The sequence below is a fragment of the Scomber japonicus genome, chromosome 22 (assembly GCF_027409825.1).
Source record: "Scomber japonicus isolate fScoJap1 chromosome 22, fScoJap1.pri, whole genome shotgun sequence".
Taxonomy (NCBI): Eukaryota; Metazoa; Chordata; class Actinopteri; order Scombriformes; family Scombridae; genus Scomber; species Scomber japonicus.
Genome location: NC_070599.1, coordinates 24486700 through 24506548, shown reverse-complemented (window position 1 = coordinate 24506548; position 19849 = coordinate 24486700). Strand labels below are relative to the sequence as shown.

At 40.0% G+C, this 19849-nt stretch overlaps 1 protein-coding gene across 1 annotated transcript; it reads left to right on the top strand.

The window, feature by feature from the left end:
- The first annotated feature begins 4237 nt into the window (after positions 1-4237).
- Positions 4238-7974, top strand: LOC128384116 (arfaptin-1-like). The gene is made up of 6 exons (XM_053343697.1): positions 4238-4344; positions 4550-4665; positions 4757-4978; positions 5111-5268; positions 6077-6251; positions 6735-7974. Exons 1-6 carry the CDS (start codon positions 4290-4292, stop codon positions 6888-6890), a joined length of 882 nt encoding a protein of 293 aa, XP_053199672.1. The 5' UTR covers positions 4238-4289; the 3' UTR covers positions 6891-7974.
- Positions 7975-19849: the final 11875 nt, after the last annotated feature.

Below are 19849 nucleotides of genomic sequence, written 5' to 3'. Positions count from 1 at the left end.
CAGACACAGTACAGTTTGCCGTACAATGTGCCAACCTGCTTATCAGGACCTAATAGTTCATTGTTAGTACAACCTTCAGGAGGAATTTGGGGTTTATTATCTTGGCCAAGGACACTTGACATGCGGTGGAGGAGCTGGGAATCGAACCCCCAATCTTCTGATTAGTGGATGACCCGTTCTTCCTGCGGCGCCACAGACGCCACCTTTGACTCTGAGAAATTATAACAGACATTTTTTTACTATTTACTCACATTTTTGTACGACAATTTATTGATTAATTGGGAAAATAACTGGCAGAAAGAATCAGAATGAAAATAATTAGTAGTTGCATGTGGTCTAAGTTGTTAGTGATTTTTAGATTGGATCTGTCAGGCCATCTTTTATATAAATGATTACATTATTGGTTTTGGGCTTGTCACACAAGAAACCAAAGTTCACTTTTTATACTCTGTTTCCCGTTATATTGGGTGTTTGTACTTTGTACTTACTGTAAGTTTTAGGTTAATTACTTTATTATCTATGGAAAGAAAGCAATAAAGTTGCAACAGGCATCACGTTACTGCTGCAGAGGTCTTAACAGAAATCCATTCATGGACTAAAATTCTACAACAATTATATATTAATAATAACTGATGGGGTCGCTGTGATATTTTCTTTGGAGGCATTTGTCTTTATTTTATACAGTGAAGCATAAATCTGATGAATAACAGTGAGTGATGAACAAGGCTGGGCCTCGTTGCTTTGGTAGCAAACATGTCCTGACTTGTAAATTAGTCATCATGAAGTTAATCAGTGTGTTTTACCTCCATCTTCACATTTACAGCTGTCTGTGTGCCCTCATGTTTTTCTCTCTTTGTGTTTTCTGCTGTATGAAATCAGATGATCCTGCTTGTGTGGACCCTTGATTTTGATCCACATTGTAGAAACAAGCAGTATATGACCACTAGATGGTAGTAGATGACAATAATATGAGAGTCTGTTGTGTTTTAAATGCAAGTGATGTTTTCTGCTGCATCTGTTTGTAGAGTTAAAAGTTCAAGTTTTCAGTTTAATCTCATCTGACATTTCAACAGTGAAAAATCATATTTTCAGGACCAGAATATAAAACTGACCAAACATAAAAGCATCAAGACAAAAAACAAACCCTTATTCCTAATTACAGTAGGTGAAATATGATTTTTGATCACAGTAACAATTCTGTCTCATAAAACAGTTGAAATCAAAGAACTGACTGAAGGATCCTCTCCAAACTTGTTTTAAGACATGAGAAGATGCTCTTTGAAGAATAATGTGTTTTCATGGTGTTAGACGTATACTACATTTACTTAATTGAAAAACCCATAATCTATGAATATGCTAATGTATCAGGTTACATTTAAGGACCAATTTAAGGTCTGAAGTTGCCCCGATAACTCATCCCAAATATAAACATTACAACACATATTAAATAAAGTATGAATGAATAATTTAAGTTTGACTGAAAAAGAAACAAATGATGGTAGTATTAAGAGAATATTTTTGGTCAAAGTTTGATCAACAGGTATAGCAAATATCTGGTGGTTTTGTGGTAATTTGTCTTCTGCTTTTTCGCCTCTAGGTGTCACTGGTTATCCACACAGACAAAACACTGAGCCAGTCAGTTCACAGTTATTCTGCTTTGTTACACTGGAAGTCTCAGTCTGTATATCAAATATATGTCATACTGCACTGGTCAGAAGTCATTGTACACAAAAAGCTTATATAAAAGTTCAAAGTCATCAGTTGCAGCCCAAAGTTAGTTTTGAAAAGTTTCCTGACAGAGAGCAAACTAACAAACAAACTATCTAAACTGGGTAATTAATATATAATTATGGAACGGTGATGTAAAAAATAGAAAATATAAACTCTTTGTATCAATAAAATATTTTACAATCATCATGATGAGAGGGAAAATAAAATAATCAATACGGATTGATTTTTCCTGTTTTGTCTAGAGGAGGAAGTAGAAGAGGAGGAGGAAGATGATGGAGGAGGTGGAGCACCCAGAAGGCGTCAGCGTCCAGGAGGAGAAAGCTCCTTCCACGGTGAGACAGCACGAAAACCAAACCACCTTCACACTACTGATGTCACTGACCTGTTTTGGAGCCAACTCTCCCACCGTGGAGCTGATTGCAATGGTTCTTTCACTGTCAGCCGTGGTTGTCGCTGCTGTGTGTGACTGTCTGATGTCGTTAGGCCAAGAAATCAGAGTATCACCCGTTGGGGAAATATTTCTGTTCCCTGGGTTGATCTCTCTGCCTGCTGAGGTTGGCCAGTGGTATCCCATGGTAACCAAGGTCAGGTGGAGATATGTCAGACTGGTCTCCTCTTTGAATGGACAACAAGTGAAGCTAGCATTGGTTAACCTACGAACTGATTGGTCTGTCCGACTTGTCACTGCATCACATCCTAATATCGACAACACCAGAAAATGCTTGAACTGAAGCCTTCAGTAAAATCATAAAGACCACGTACCGACTTAACACTGTATGGTACACATAGAAAACAGACATATGATTAATTATTCTTTTGTAGATATTCCACACAAGCATTATGTAACCCGTTAAACAAAAGAATAAAATGGCTCGTTATCAGCCTCCACAATGTTATCAACAGTTGTCATGACAACAAAAACAAAGCGGGTTGATAAAGGGTGACAGCGGACGGATGAAGCGGATGGGAAAGTGTTTGTGCGGCAGATAAGACCGCCATTGTTGTGGTTAATGATGATCATGTGACGGCAGGTAACGGGCGTGGTCCCGCTGCTGTGATGTCAGCAGGTGACTCAGCTGTGTGCAGAGCTGCAATACAAAGAGAACAGCTGATGGAAAGGAGTTTGAGTCTCATGGTTAATTGTTTGATTATAAGTGTGGCCACCTTATCTTTTGGAGGAGGGTTGTGTGACTGTTGGAAGCAAGGATGGATTCAACATGAGATCAGTGAACCTGTGAATGGAGCCACAACTGCTAATAATAAGTGAAGTGGATTTTCTCTTTAAGAGCTTCTTGTAGAGAAACCAGCAACCTTCCGGTCACACATCAGCTTCTCTGACCTTTGGTGGAGGCAAAGGTGGATAAAGTGTGTGTGCGTATGTGTGTGTGTGTGTTTCGTTTTGCGTCACTACATGCCTTGCTGTCTCTTCAATGCGACACAACAACTTTGAGCCAAATTCCTCTGGCCTGGTGAGCCCTCCGCAGGTGCGTGTGCGTGTGTGTTAAACAACATTAACTCCCTCCTCTGTCATGTTTTCACCGTTTTCCAGGAAGTCATCTTCTGAGACCGGACTTATGAAAGTGAACACACACACACACACACACACACTCTCTCTCTCACTCATGGGTTGTTGACATTGCATGCGTGTCATCTCTTTTAATCTGAGTTGACAGCAATGTAGTGTGTGTGTGTGTGTGTGTGTGTGTGTGTGTGTGTGTGTGTGTTGTTACCTCTCATCTGTGTCAGGTGACTATTTCCTGTCTTGAGTGCTCCAGTGGCCTCTGACCTGTTTGCATGCCGCCAATCACAACAGGGGGCCATCATCTCCGTGGCAACCTCGCAACCTTTTGATCTGAATTCTGATTGGACCCCGTAAGCTCAGGTTCCCACGGTGATCTTTACCATATTGCCAGGGTGCTCTGACATCTGACCTTTGACCTTTTCTCTTTTTCACTGTTGACTACTTCTGAGGTTCATGTTGTGTTCAAGGGCTGTTGGAAGCTCAGGAAAACTCTGCTGGTTTACTTGTTAAAGGGCCCAGAGGCAGCAGCTGATGAGAGACGGAGGTTGGGATTTGAACCTGGAACCTTGCAGTTGAAAGCTGCTTTTTAAGCCTTTAACAGCTTGATGTTAGTCGTCATGATGTGAAAACAGAACCATAGAAAAAACAAGTCTTCATTTTAAACTCTGTAGCAGGTTTTGGACGGCACCATTTATTTACGATGGTGTTTTGTGTCATTGTTGGGTTTTTTCTACAGGAAGTGAATAGTAACGGCAACCACGCTGACAACAATAACACTTCCTGTGAATCTGAAGCGACGGCAAAGATCGCCAAGGAAGCCAAGGCCACGACAGAGATCGCCGTGGACGCTGAAGCCACGGCAAAGATCGCCAAGGAAGCTGAAGGAACGGCAGAGATCGGCAAGGAAGCCGAGGCCATGGCAGAGATCGCCTTGGAAGCTGAAGGAACGGCAGAGATCGCCAAGGAAGCCGAGGCCATGGCAGAGATCGCCTTGGAAGCTGAAGGAACGGCAGAGATCACCAAGGAAGCCGAGGCAATGGCAGAGGTCGTCATGGAAGCTGAGGTCACCATGGAAACAGGAGAGAGCACAGGTAAGTAGAGTAGAAGAAGAGTAAATTTGAGTTCTGGCCTGCAGTGGAAGAAGTATTCAGATCCTTTGCTTTAGTAAAAGTACCAACACAGCAATGTAAAAACACTCCAACACAAGATTTAGTGGAGCCAATGAAATGGTCTCTCAGTTGGGATATTGTCTGAATCTGTCATCATAGTAACTTTGACCTTTGACCTCACCCACAGACGTCCCAGACACACCCCAGATACAGGGGAATGATTTGGTTGTCCAGGGCAACAACAAGAACCCGGCCAGCGAGAAACTGCAGAGAGTCCGCAAGTGGAGCATAAACACCTATAAGGTGAGAGAAGAGACAGAAAATGAAACTGATATCTGCTGAAAGATGATCAATAAGTCATCAGATCAATAATACCCTCCCTCTCTCCCTGCAGTACACCCGGCAGGCTCTGTCAGAGAGGCTCGGTCGTGGATCTCGCACAGTGGATCTGGACCTGGAGGCTCGTTTGGAGCTGCTCAAAGACGACCGGCAACGCTACGATCACGTGACCAAGCTGACTCAGACGATGGCCAATCAGCTCGCTCAGTTGACAGTTACCCAGAAGACACTGGGAGACACTTTCAGCGAACTCAGCGTCAAGACACCAACGCTGAATGTGAGTTTAAAGATATTGTCATCACTGCTAATACATTTTACATAATCCATTTTATTCGACCAACAGCAAAAAAACAGCAAATTCTGACATTTTAAGAGGTGGAATCTAAGGCAATATTTTACTGTACATCAGACGGAGTTTGGTATGAATGCAGAAGCTCACAAGTTTCTGTCTAAGAGCGGCGAAACTTTGACGGCGGCCATTAACTCCTTCACATGCGACCTGAACACTCTGGTCAACAAAACCATCGAAGACACCATGATCAACGCTAAGCAGTACGAAGCCATCAGGTAGGTGGAAAACATACTTTCAATACAGCAGGAAAAAAACTATTATATATTTTGGAAAATGGAAACATCCAACAATGGCTCATTGGCCGTAACTGTTATTGTTAGTTGTGCCGCTGTTGCTTCTGTTTCTCACAGTGAGTCAGGAAACCTGCTAGCAGCTGTTTTAAGCTGAGTTACGGTTGCTCAGAACTGGTTACTGCGACATACTTTCTGACCACAACAGGAATCAAATGTTTATTGTTGTTCTCAACGGCTTCACGCAAAGGCAAAGTGAAAAGCTGACCGTCACAGAGAGGGGGGTTGGGACAGGGTAACGTGGTATTTTTTCACTATGGGGATGACAGCACATATTTTAATAATACTACATGACCTCGGGTAACCAGGCTACCTTTGTTAAGCCAGCTAGCACATCCACAAGCATGCTACAGCTACTGTAAGCGGTGCACTGCAAAAACTTTCCAGGTTCATCACGCTCTAGAATTATGACTTCACACTTTGGAGTAAGTGGATTATTAAACTAGCTTGAATCTCTATTTAGTTGTTTGGCTCAAGAAGCATACTGAACCAAGTGAAGTCACGTACTGAACTAAACATCCTGCACCAAACAGTTGGGATGAATACACAAATTGTTACATCCCTAATTTGTGCAGTAGATAATGTCACAACTGCACATTATTAGTTAATCCATTTAAGTGATAACCCAATCCAGCAGGACCTCAAGCGGTTATTTTTAAACAATGGTCTGTAGTGAAATAAAAAGTTGGAGACAACTCTCGTAGATGACCATGCACATCTGTCTGAATGCCAGAATCGAGTATGATGCGTATCGAGTTGACCTGGAGGAGCTCAACCTGAAGCCCAGAGACGCCACCTCCCTTCCCAAACTGGAGCAGGCCCAGGTGGAGTTCCAGGGCCAGAAGGAGAAGTACCAGAAGGTCAGAGACGACCTGTCTGTCAAACTGAAGCTGCTGGAGGAGAACAAGGTGAGGAAGAGCAGGAAAGGGTCATCTTTAGTGGTGTGATTTATCTTTCCATACATTGCTGATGTTCCTGAACTCAAATGGATAAAGACAATATGCTATATTTTTATCTTCTCCTTATTGATACATCAACTTTTCTGCTTAAATCAGGAACTCTTTGATCAAACAAACAAAGTTACAAACTTTGTGTAATTTGTGTAAAATTTTTGAATACTATGGACATATTTCTGTTGGTACCAGAAAATATTTAGGGGTTGATATGCAGCCCTAAATATCTGAATTTGCAGTTCAGCCGGCACTCTCATGAAGTGACTTCCAGTTAGAGCCAAAGTAAAACCATGTGTGATTTAAACAGTTAAACACCCCGTTTGACAAATTAGCATTATTATCAAAATAACAAAATTGAAAATTGAAAAAATACAAAAAAGTAAAGATTACAGCAGGTTCAGACTCGGCATATCTTTCATCGTCTCTCTCTGCCTCCAGGTCAAAGTCCTTCATAACCAGCTGTGGCTTCTGCACAACGCTATAGCATCTCACAGCTCATCATGTCACAGCTTCCTGGAGAAAAACATCCAGCAGGCCAGTGAACACCTCAACAACCCCAACATGGATGCCCCCTCTTGGCTGGAGGAATGCTGACACAACAACAGGAGAAAGTCATAATATGGCAAGTGGACAGATGTGGGTTCGGACAACGTTGAGGGGTTTACAGATGCTGCTGTCGGGGAAGTGTGAGAGAATTGTTTTGGAATTTGGACTTTAGGATCAATAGTCCGTAGATAGGTAGGAAGTTGTTTATACCTTTTTATAATAGTGAAATTGAATTTTTGTGGGATTTGGATGGATTTACAGTTTCTGTGAGATTACTAAAGAAATGGCCAATTTGATTATTTAGATCATTATGCCAGAGGGAAAGTCATTGTTTTGGACATTGAACAGGGTTCTCAGGTCCTGGGGTTTCTCATGCTGGTCTGGAAAAGCCCAGGGAATGTCGACTTTCCACATATCAAAATGTTGTGGAACAGAATAAAAGTCAGTAACGTTTTGGGAAGGACTGAACTGTTGGAAGTACATTTAGGACAAAAGCATCTTAAGAGATTTCTCTTTCTGTGCCTCACATACTCTCACAGACATACAGTACTTGTGACTTTTGACCTGTTTAACAGTCACACACACACACACACACACACACACACACACACACACACATATATATGTGCCCCTCCTGTTTTTCTTTCCTCTGTCTCACTGTGTTTGAGAGTAAATCCATCTAATCCTCTGTGAGGCACTAAGCCTTTCTTTGAACTTTTAAAAATCCTCAGCCACTGCAGTCAGAAACTTACAGCCAAGTGCCTCAATATTACTGCAGGAAAACATTTTCACTAGCTAGGGTTGGGATCTTGTAGCCATTTATACATTTATAATATTTGGATTCAGTGAGCTCCAAAGCTACCAAATATATTGAATTTTGTCTAATATTTGATGGTGCAGTTTGTAGAATTTAGTGGCATCTATCAGAACAGACTTGGCAGAAATTGAATATAATATTCATATAATCACCTGAAAATAAGAATCATTGTGTTTTTATTACCTTACAATGAGCAGGTCCTCTTCCACACAACCATCCATTTTGCACCACCATGTTTCTACAGTAGCCCTGAACGGTTAAAACCAAACTCTGGCTCTAGAGAGAGGGCCTTTCATGTTTTTCATGAGTTTTGCTGCCACCATAGGTTGTCCTGTATGCTTAGATGGGTGGGGTAGGGTGGGGTGGGGGGTGGGGGTATGTAGGTTGCAATCTGCAGTGTCACTAAATCTTACACACTGGTCTTAATGTTCGTCTTCCTGATTCACTTTGTTTATAAAATGTTAGAAATTAGTGACAATAATGCCCAATGTAATTTCTTAGACCACACAGTGACACCTAGGAATGTATTGTTTTGGCTCATTGACATTCATATTGCGATCATGTGTAACACAATTACCAGCACCAGTTTACTACACGTTGGGAAAAGATTTGAACAAAAATAATGCTGTATGCCGACGATGGTGCCTCGTCTGTTGTTAAAAAGAAAAAAAGTTATCTACAAACAATCTTTTCTGGCAATGTCTCATCAGTAGCCAAAGTGTTTAGTGTTTATTTACTGTCTTGTCAAATCAAACACTATATCATCATCAGTCAGAAAGCTTTTTAAATGTGTTTTAAACATCAGCTCAGATATGATTATCTGGAACTTAAATTGTGTCCAAAAAGCTACAGTGTTTGGCTCTTCTCCATATACTCCAGTTACATTCCAGTTCATAGACAGCTCCATGTACACTGACTTTATATTCCTTTGTAACTATTCTATCAGATGGCTACACGACAAAAAAGAACAAGAAATTAGTCGAGTTTCTGGTTTAGTTAAATCTGTGAAATTTGAGAAATGTTGCTCATTGTACAGGAGTGTCTTTGTCAGTGAGGAAAGATCCATGTTTGATCAAAAGATCTTTAGTTTCTTAATCTTCATTAAAACTTCAACCCAAATGTTCCTTTTGTACACTTCACAACTGTGCCTTATTTCATGTTTTTACGATGTTATCCCCGAAATACTACGCTGGTAACGATGTTCAGTTTATGTGAAAATGCTGAGTGATTGTGCTGCTTTCATATGTTTGTTTTTTTTTCTGATCGAGACCAAAAATCCACCCGTTCATCACGAGCCACGATTTGTTGGACAAAATAACAGAAACACCTTGACAGTTTGATGTTGTCCGATGCAACATCCTGAACATTGTGGAGCTCCTATGGTTTATTTTTTGTCTATTAACCTTGATTGTAGATTTTGAGACAGTGTTGAATTAGATGGCATCATAATGTGAACCGTTCCTGTTGTTTTATCTGCTTACTGTTCGTTCTCGCGCTCTTTGCACTTGAAATGCATTTCCAAAGCATTGCCTGCCTTCTATATTTCCCATGATGCTGTGTGATGAAATGTTCAGTGAATTTACTCCTTTCAGACTGTTGTGTTAACAGTGTTTATGTTTGTTTACCAGTACCTCAAGGCCTTATTACTACAACAACAACTATGCAATGACTGTGGATGTTTTTGTGCAATAATATCCCCAAAAACTTTGTCATTTTAAAAAATTATATATTGTACACTTCTAGTGAATTGTCTTTTATTAGTCAGTGGATCTTTTGAAGAGCTGATCGTCCAACCTGGATAAAATAAAGGGAAATTTCACTCAATTAAGAAATTTAAAACTATAGTTCCTGTCATGTGATAAGAGGCCAAAAAGTCAGAAAAGAAACACAACAGCATTGTGAAGTTGACTGTAAACAATACTGATGTTTTGAGTAGCAAATTCTGCTTTTTAAGAGATTGTGTTTACAGGTGATATCAAGACTGTTATTTTATTTTTTCCGTTATTTGTTTTTTTTTTATTATGATGATGATTTGAGTGAAAACGTATTCAGCAGTCTGTCTTTACTTAAGGTTCATTTACTAGCTTAGTAGCTTTTATTTTCTGTATCCTTCAATGGCACCTCATGGTCTACAATGAGAACTCCATCCACTGGGGAAGACCATGAGATGAAAGCTCTAGAGCTAGTAAGTGGACCTTGAGTTAAGATTTTTTTTGGCAGGATTATTTTTTCATGGTAATGACAAAACATGCTAGCAAGACTTTTTACCTTGTGATGACGGATCATTAATCCTATTTGATCTTGTAATGATTGTAATCGGTGTTCTTCACCACAGGAAACATGATGATGAATTTTTAAATTGAGTGTTCTTTGCCTTTAAATGTTTTATGAAAACCAAAATGTAATTTATATGATGTCACCTCTGTTTGCAAACAGCAGTCTGTGCTCATTCTTAGCGTTTAAGGGTAAAGTGGGATTTTCTTCTTCGTTTGCATTAGAAATGACAAAAAGGACCAAAATGTGCCAAATGTGCCAGAAATACCAAATTATTTTATTGTTTTTTGAAAACGACCAAATAAAGCTATTGAAAGCAAAACAGTGACTGAGTTTCTTTCTTTAAAAAAGTGTTTTCTATGTAAATATACCTGTAGTTTAAGTCTGAACAGGATCAGATTATCATAACGAACAATGACTTGGATGATGACCGAACTAATTTATGGTTTCACCAACTCTAGTTTGGTGAGTATTTTAGGTGCTTTCCACCGCTGCACTTTGGTTTTCACCTTCCTTTCCTGGGTGGTTTTCATTTTCTTTTCTTTCCACTGCAACGAGAGTTTTACTCCCTTTGGCAGTCAAATGAAAATATCTGCATTATATTTTAATGTTAAACAGAAACATTTAAAAGAAGAAGAAATGAGGATTTTAATGCAACACTTCCTTCATGTACTTTCTGGGATTATTTCCAAAAACTGTATACTTTGGTAATAATTGATAATGAGATTACAATTCAACATACATGAAGCAAAATTGGGATTAAAAAGATGAATTCTTTGAATATTGTATATTAAATACAGCTAACAAAATTCAAATAACTTTATCTGCTATCGCTACCAAATAATATAGATAACGCCATGAAAGTACAGACCCACAAAAAAAATCATTATTGGATCTTGTAATGTGCATGATGCCATAATCACTGATGAGATATTCAGCAAATATTTAGATTTGTAGTAAAAATAAGATTCTGTTAGTTGTAAAAATGTATGAGTTTGATTTTCTCTATTTGTTGTCCAGGCCAAGCAATTTATATAAGGGCAAATACAATATATAACAAGCATTAGCAAAACATAAAGAAATGTGAACTCAAACACTCACAGAACCTTTAGGATTAGTATGCAGTGTGTGTGTGTGTGTGTGTGTGTGTGTGTGTGTGTGTGTGTGTGTGTGTGTGTGTGTGTGTGTGTGTGTGTGTGTGTGTGTGTGTGTGTGTGTGTGTGTGTGTGTGTGTGTGTGTGTGTGTGTGTGTGTGTGTGTGTGTGTGTGTGTGTGTGTGTGAGGGATCAGTGGAGTGATTTGACAATGGGTCTCTGGTCTGTTTGTGGTTCTGTTGCTCGGACCGCTTTTAAATGGAAGCAATTATTCACCAGGCAACACCGACACACAAACCTGAGTCCTCTGTCTGGTTCCTGCATCCAGCCTCACTTTCACAAACATTAACCCTTGTGTCGTCCTCCCGGGTCAAATTGACCCCATCTGTTTTGACTGTTTCTTCTTTCCTCCCTTCTTTCCTTCCTTTCTTCCTTCCTCCCTTCTTTCCTTCCTTCCTTCCTTCCTTTCTTCTGTCCTTCTTTCCTTCCTTCCTTCCTTTCTTCCTTTCTTCTGTCCTTCTTTCCTTCCCACCCTCATTCCTTCTTTCCCACCTACCTGCTTTCCTTCCTTCCTTCCTTCCTCCCTCCCTTCTTTCCTTCCTCCCTTCCTTCCTTTCTTCTGTCCTTCTTTCCCCTCCCACCTACCTCCCTTCCTTCCTTCCCTCCTCCCTTCCTTCCCTCCCTCCTTCCTTCCTTCCCACCCTCCCTCCCTCCCACCTACCTACCTTCCTTCCTTCCTTCCTTCCTTCCTTCCCTCCTCCCTTCCCTCCCTCCTTCCTTCCTTCCCACCCTCCCTCCCTCCTACCTGCCTTCCTTCCTTCCCTCCTTTCCTTCCTTCTTTCTCCCTTCCTTCCTCCCTTCCTTCTTCTTCTTCTTCTTCCTAACTTCCTTTCTTGACTCGAGGACAACAGGAGGGTTAAGCAGCCACACATCAGGAATAACCAAGAAAGTATACAATAAAATAATATAAAGGGGGGGGGGGGGGTCACACCCATCAGAGACGTACCAGTATAGTCTAGGATTGGGGACCAAATCTTATCGAATGCCTCAACCTTCCCAAACTTTTTGACTTTTGACGTCTTCCAACAAAAATCAGTGTCTCCTTTTCATGTTTCTGATGTCTATGAGTCGTTTGCAGTTCCACTAAAGCAGGGGTGTCCAACATGCGGCCCGTGGGCCTGAACTGGCCCGCCAAGGAGTCCAATCCGGGCCACTTTCCTTCCTGTCTTCCTTCTTTCCTGTTTTTTTTCCTTCCTTCCATCTTTCCGTCCTCCCTTCCTTCCTTCCTTCCATATTTCCATCCTGTCTTCTTTTCATACTTCCTTCCTCCCTTCCTCCCTCCCTCCCTTCTTTTCTTCTTTTTTCAATCCACCTGTCTTTCTTCCCTTTCTTCCATCTTTCCTTCCTGTCTTGTTTTCTCCCTTCCTTCCTTCCTTCCTTCCTTCCATCTTGTTAATAATCCGGCCCTCATCAGATCAAATCGGGCTGTATGTGGCCCTTGAATGAAAATGAGTTTGAGAGGTAAGAGGTAAGATTCTCCAAAATTGCAAAGATGAAAGAAAAAGTCTGAAGAATTCACTTTCGTTATTTTTCCCACCCAACTGATTGTCTCCCAACTCGTCAGATTTATCTAACAAAGCAGCTAAAAGCTAGCTCCACCAGCAGCAGCTACAACATCAACCTGCTGCTCACACACTGAGTCATCACTATGTACTCAGTTAACTTTACTTAATATAATAGTTACAGCCTGAGGACATTTGGCTGGTGATACGTCTCTACATTTACTTAAGGAGGACTTGAAAATGCAGAGCTGTTTTAAATTTAAGGAAGTATTTTTACATTGTGGTGTTGATGCTTCTTTCTGGGTATGATCACTTCATCAGCTAACCTCCATGTTAGCAGATGAGCCAAACTAAAAAATCAAAGTAGACGCCAAGTAAGTTTTTTCCGAAGATGGTCGTCTCTTCCATTTTCGGTCGTTCTTATCACACTGATATTTGTTCATGTGCTAATTATTCTGATAAGTTTGTTTTTTAAATAGTTATTCAAATAAAAACATGTTGTGACATCATGATTGACAGCTGTGACAGCCTCTCTCAAATCTCTGAGGTAAGTCCTGTTGACCGCCATCCCTCCGCTTTGACTCTACTGTGCCGACTCTGGCTCCAAAATCACATTACAAAAGCAAGATGGCAGCTCCTTGAGACAAGACACTTCGGCTTCACTTTAGCATAGCAGCAGGAAGTGGAGACACGTCGTCCATCTTTATGTATATACAGTTAATGGTTTGATGACATCAGCATGTAAAACAACACAGTCGGCTGTAGACTCCTGGTCAAATACTGTTTGGTATCTCTGAATGGTTTTGTGTTGATCTGAACTGTTTTTATTGATATTTATTTGATCGTTCACTTTATATGTATTTTTAAAAACAAGGCAGAAAACTGCTGATGCATGAAATGATAACCGTGTGTTTGTGTGTGTGAGAGGAAACCCTGATTGGATGTTGGTAAAGGCGGGGCAGCCGACAGAGCTTATCTGGTCCGCACACACACTCTCAACTGGATGACTGTTCGTTTTACCCCCCGCGTGTGTGTTTTTGAGTTATTTTCTAGATAACTTAATATATCATTACGATAACGCGTGACCATTTGACCCATATTTCAGGGACATTCAACGGACATTAGGTGAAAACGTAATAGTAAATATTTAGTTTCAACCTCCCAACCTTTTTGCCCTGTGACCCCTTAACATAAAACAAAGTCTATTTGGGAACCCTCGTCACATGTTGCAATGTCTACCAGTCTAAGTTACAGATTATAGTTTCAATTCACCAGTTTTGTCAGAAAAAGTGAAAATACCTGTTAAAGTTCGTCACAGTCCAATGTCTTCAAATGTCCGGCACAAAACTCAAATATATTCAGTTTCTCATCATGTTTCACAATAAAAAAAAACAATAAATCATCACACATGAGAAGCTGATATTTTTAATTTTTTCTTAAGAAAATGGCTAACACAATTATTTATTATCTAAATTGTTGCTGATTAATCTTCTGCCAATCAACTAATCAATTAATCGACTAACCTTGCGTGCTGCAATAGAAAGACTATTTGAATAACTGATAAAGATGATAATTGTGTGTGTCCAAAATATTTTATTTCCCTGTATCCTTCCCCATCCTATCATCTTGCGACCCTTTGAGGATCTGCTGACCTCCAGATTGGAAACCACTGAACTTTATCCATGTAAAGTGTTAAATGAAGCTTTCTTCACTTTATTGTTACGATATCAGTCTGATATTCTTCATGCTTATATTTTTCCAATTCCGGACATTTTAATGACCAATGAAGACAATATTCCTCCAATCTGATGACTGATGTGTATCATCACGAGCAGGTGGGCGTGCACGAGAGAAGAAAGCGCTTCCAAAGTCCACCTGAGTGAGCAGATCACGCATGCGCACAGGCCGGCTGGGGTTCCCACACCTCTCTCTCTCTCTCTCTCTCTCTCTCTCTCTCTCTCACTCTCTCTCTCTCTCACTCAGTCCCTCAGTATCAGTGTGTTGGTCGGCTGCACAGTGCGCGCCACCTTTGGATGCCAACCGGAGTCAAACTGGATCAGAAAAGCTCGTTTTTCTGCAGATTTTAGTCTTTTTTTTAACGGGACTTGTACGGAGGATTGTCGCCGCTGCTGCTGAGCTTCTCTCCGGTAAGTTTTCATATGAAATAAAACGTTCACACTGCTGTTTTCACACTGCTGGTTTCACACTGCTGGCTTCTCTGTGACAGTCTCTGTTCACTTCAGCGCGGATCTGATGAAGCAGTAAATGAACTCTGCAGCTCATTAACACTGAGAGCTGAATACTTTCACGTTTCAGTCCACAACCATCCTCTAAAACTGTCCTCCTGATATTCCCACAGTGACTCAACCTCTGTAATATATCGGTATAGTAACATCAGACTGACTTTAATGTCTTTATTCCTTTTAATTAGGCTTAATAATGTCTCTATTTACTCGTGGTGACTTTTCATTGGTTTGATAAAACGTTTCTTGCTGTGCTCAACAATTAATTCATTATACAGCATTGTGATGTTTAATCTGGCGTGTCTCTATTTTCGGCATCATTTATCTCCCATATTAATCCTAACTGGTCCTACAGTGAGTTTCTTTGCTGCCCAAAATTGGTGTTTATCTTTGTAATATTGTAATTATGTGCAGTTTGTTTGACTTTAAGATGCTTCCTCTACAATATTCTCGTTATTTCAGACACTTCTTATGTGTTATTGCTCTAATCTGTAATATTCAAATTAATTAATGATATTCTGCCATTAATATACTGTGTAGTGGCGCCCAGTTGCTATTTCTAGATGGACTGTGGTCTCATCGTTATGTGCTAATAGTGTGATATTCTAGTTATCTGCAGTATGTGGTACTCAGTAGAGCTTCTATAAAATGTCAGGAAATAGTGAAAAATGATCATGTTAATGTATTCAAATGATATATTCAAATGGTTTTGTCTGACAGCAGTCCGAAATGCAAATATATATATATATATATATATATATATATATATATACTTTACTATCCTGAAAATGAACAAATCTTCACATTTGAGAAGCCAAAATAGCTGAAATTCCTTCAAAATGAACAATTCATCTTGATGAGCAACTATTACTACTATTCCATTAACCGAATGGCAGAAAATGTCAAATATTTACTTGTTGCAGTTTCTCAGATGTGGTGCTCTGAAGCCTTTCTGTGTCATATGTGATAATAAGCTGAATATCTTTGGTTTTTGGACTATTGATCAGACAAAACTGGACATTTGAAGACGTCACCATGAGCTTGAAGAAATTATAGCAGGCATTTTTGACAGTTTTCTAGATAAATTGATGGTTTGGGAAAATATGTAGGTTTATAGTCTAGATAATGCAAATATTTTTTAGTTGCATTGAAGTTAATTGATCAAAATAGTTGTTAAATCATTTTCTGGTTATTTCTAAACTCTTTTTTAGCTCCAATAACATCCCTGTCGTGTGTTTATGGAGCTCCTCACTGACTCTGTAGTGAATCTGTACACTGAACTCTGTTTTATCTCCTAACGTCTAGATTTTGTTTTGGCTTTGTTGGCTTCATTAGACAGATTTCAGTGTAAGGAGTGGACCAACCCACTCTCCAGAAGAAAACGTCAATTAGGTTGGAAAGGAAATATTGGGGAGTATGAGGGGGGTTCGAAATGCAACAAATACCCCCTGTTAGAATTAGAGTTTTTATGATGATTAATGGTATTTTTCCACCGTGGAGCCACTTTAATACAGCGTGTTATACAATTTCTCATCTAAAGTGTCTCTCCATTGAGTTTCACTGTTTAAATTGGCAAATAAACTGAATTATTTATTATCGGCAGCAAATAAAACAAACAAAAGCGCCACGTTCAGTTTATATTAAACACAAAAAGCTGCAAATGTTACACTGATCACTGAATAAATGACTAAAATGATTTATGAGGTGAAGTTAATTTTCTATCAATCTACTAATCTGCCTCCTTTTAACACAAACTACTGAATATCAGCAGAGACAAAAGGATGTTTTTCTACATTTAGTATTTAGCAGGTTTTTTAGGCCTTGAGGGGTTTAAACGAAAGTCAACATGAGAAGCTAATCTACTGCGAGTCACAAGAAGAACAGAGAAAGTATTACAAATGCTGTAAGTACAGTCTCAGCTTTACATTGAGCTTAATGTCATGGAAACTGGACTTGAACTTGGCGTCTTTGTCAACAGTGTTAGACGCTCAAAGGCAATTTGGCTGTTCAAACAAATATGTACTGCTGTTGCTTCCAGTTTAATCAGCTTAATCCTGGAGGCCACTAGCACCTTCAACAGCTTGACATCTGACTTTTATTAAATCAGCATTGTAGTTGTCTCATGAAATCAACAAACCGAGCTGATTCTGGTTGCATCATGAAGAAACATTCGACATCCAGGAGTTAGACTGTATCTGTGGCTGAAGTAGGCATGGGATGATAACTGTGTTCAGGGTATACCACGATATGAAAAGTCACGATAACCGAAACTGCCAAATTTTCTGTCATACTGTTCCTGAGGTATGAGCTGTTTTTTGTCTGGTCAAAGACAGGAAGTGGAGGTCAGAAATCCCTCAGGCTCAGGTGGAGCAGCTGCAGCGTAGAGTATCACGACCCCTCACACTGTCATTACAGATTCAGGTTAAATTAACATGTTTGTCTTTATTTTTCTTCATTTTAGGAACATTTTAGAGCTGAAATCGCAATACCACCATACCGTGAAACCGTGATATTTTTGCTTATAGTTATCATACCACTAGAATCTCATACCAGCCCATGCTTACTGCCTAGGCTGAAGTTTGAACCATCCTGCTTTGGTCATAATCTGGTTAATTGTGAAGCTGTACTGAAATGTTCCTCACGTTGCTGAGTAGAGTATAGAGACTAAAGATCGGTAAACAGTAATGTGTATTTAACATGGACTGTTATGAATCATCAAGAGACCAGGATAGACCTATTAAATAGATCAAATAAGACGAGCATGATGTCTTTTATTACGTACGTTGAGCTATTTGTGTGAAATTTGTTGAGGGACTGATTCATAAAAGACGACACAACTCAAAACTGTATTTTGACACCAAACATGCGTCATAAAAAGTTGAAATCGGAGGTTCTGGGTGATTTTTTCCCACAGAAAAGGAAGTTTATGATTGACTAAACAAGCATCAAAACATGAAGCATGTTAATTCACTTCCTGCTGCGTTTCATTCTTGTCAAACAACAACTCATCTTGGATTTTGGACTTTGTGCAAATGTCACGAAATCCCACGAGAAAGCCTTTGTTTGTTTGGGTTTTCTTGTTGCAGTTATGGAAGACTTAAAGCTTAATCTCTTTTTATTCCTGGATAGTGTGTCAAACAGGTGTGTGTGTTAGTGTGTATGTGTGTGTGTGTGTGTGTGTGTCTCCTGCTGGTTCAGCCCCCAGGCCTCCCGCCAGACCGTAGCCAGGCCGCGGTGCTCCCTCAGCGGGTCGAGTGTTTCGCCCCTGACCCCCCTCCGACCCGCCTGGGGCTCCGGTGACGATGACATTTTAGATACGGGTCGCTGTTGGGGGGGAACCGTCTTTCTCCGTCGTCATGGTAACCCCAGAGACAGGCGATGCGCAGCCAGCCATTTGCTTTGCCTGACTGTAAAGCACAGCTGTAAACCTTAATCTCTGTCGCTTCCTCGGTTGAAGAAAAGACCCGTCAGTCGCTCAGCGGAGCCATGAAGGCGATTTAAAGAGGATTTATCTACTATTTAACACTTTTCTTCTTTTTTTTTGATACAATGGAGCCTAAAAATCAGCCAAAATTGATGTTTTTTTAATGCTAATGATGTTTAAAAAGCCACCTCAATGTGGGAGGTCCTCGGTTACTCCCCCATCACTTCACAACACACACACACACACACACACACACACACACACACACACACACACACACACGTTTACTGTTGTTTGTCTGGTAAATAAGACAGACGCCTTCTCCTCCTTGGTGAGTTTTACTGGGGTTTCCACGGTGACAGAAAGTGTGTGTGCATCTGATGTGTTGTATCCAGCATCTGTGGCTCTGGATACTTTCTATAGAATCTGTGGATACTTTCTTTAACCCTTTCCTAATGAATTGTTTTAAAGCCTAGAAATCTATCTATCTCTATTTATCAGTCAAGAGCTTTTTTTGATGATCAAATCATCATTTTAGTCATTTCTTCAGCAAAAAGCCCAAATTTTACCTTTTTAGATGTGACTTTGCTTTGGTAGATTTAGACACTGCTTTCTTTTTAAAGTGTACAGCTGCAATGATTCGTTGATTAATCGATTAGTTGCCAATGATTTTAAGAAGCGATTAATCATTTTTGTTAAGAAAAGAAGGTATATTCTCTGATTCCAGCGTCTCAAATGTGAATATTATCTGGTTTCTTTAGTCTTCTGTGAGAGTAACTTAATACGTCTAAGGTATCGACCGAAATAAATCGATACCAAGTAGTATCGAAACATCTCCTGTCTAACGATACCTGCAATCGACCTTTTTACACCCAGAGCTAGAACATATGACTATTTGTACGGACTCAGAGCCAATCAACGCAAGCATTCTTCGGTTTAATGCATCATGTGATTGGTCCACTGCCACAGCAGCTACGACCCATCTGTGGTGGTGAAGTCGTGGTGAAGTTGAGTTAGCGTTAGTTAAGATGCCTCCTAAACGCTCTAAAGTGAGTCTACACTACACGTAGTAGTGTTAATGGGAATCTAATGAAGGACTCAGCTGGTGTCAGAATCACTTTAATGGTTCTTGGTACTGTTAATTTTTAAACGATACCTGGCCCTGGTTGCATTGAGATTTGGGAAACTGTAATCAACATTTTCTAACATCTCATGGACCAAACAATAAACCAATTTATCAAGAACATATTTCATACATTGATATAATTGGTAATGAGAATAAGTTCTAGAAAAGTCAACCTGTTTCCTGTCGTGAAGTAAAAGTAGTTTCTAGGTTGTGTCTGTGATTTCTTTCAGTTGGTTTCTTGCATATTCTCTAGGGATGTTGGGATGTTCTGGATCATTTCTGGGATACATTTTTGTATCTAATCCTATAAGATGATGTCAGGATGGTTTCTGGAAATGTATGCCGTTTTCAGTGTCTGGATATTCAATCTTGACAGTGTGGTCTGCTGACCTGCTGCTGTAATCCTCAAACTGAGGCGTCAGTAGATCTGTCACTGCTGGAGAAAGTGCGAGAGCTAATCTGTCAGA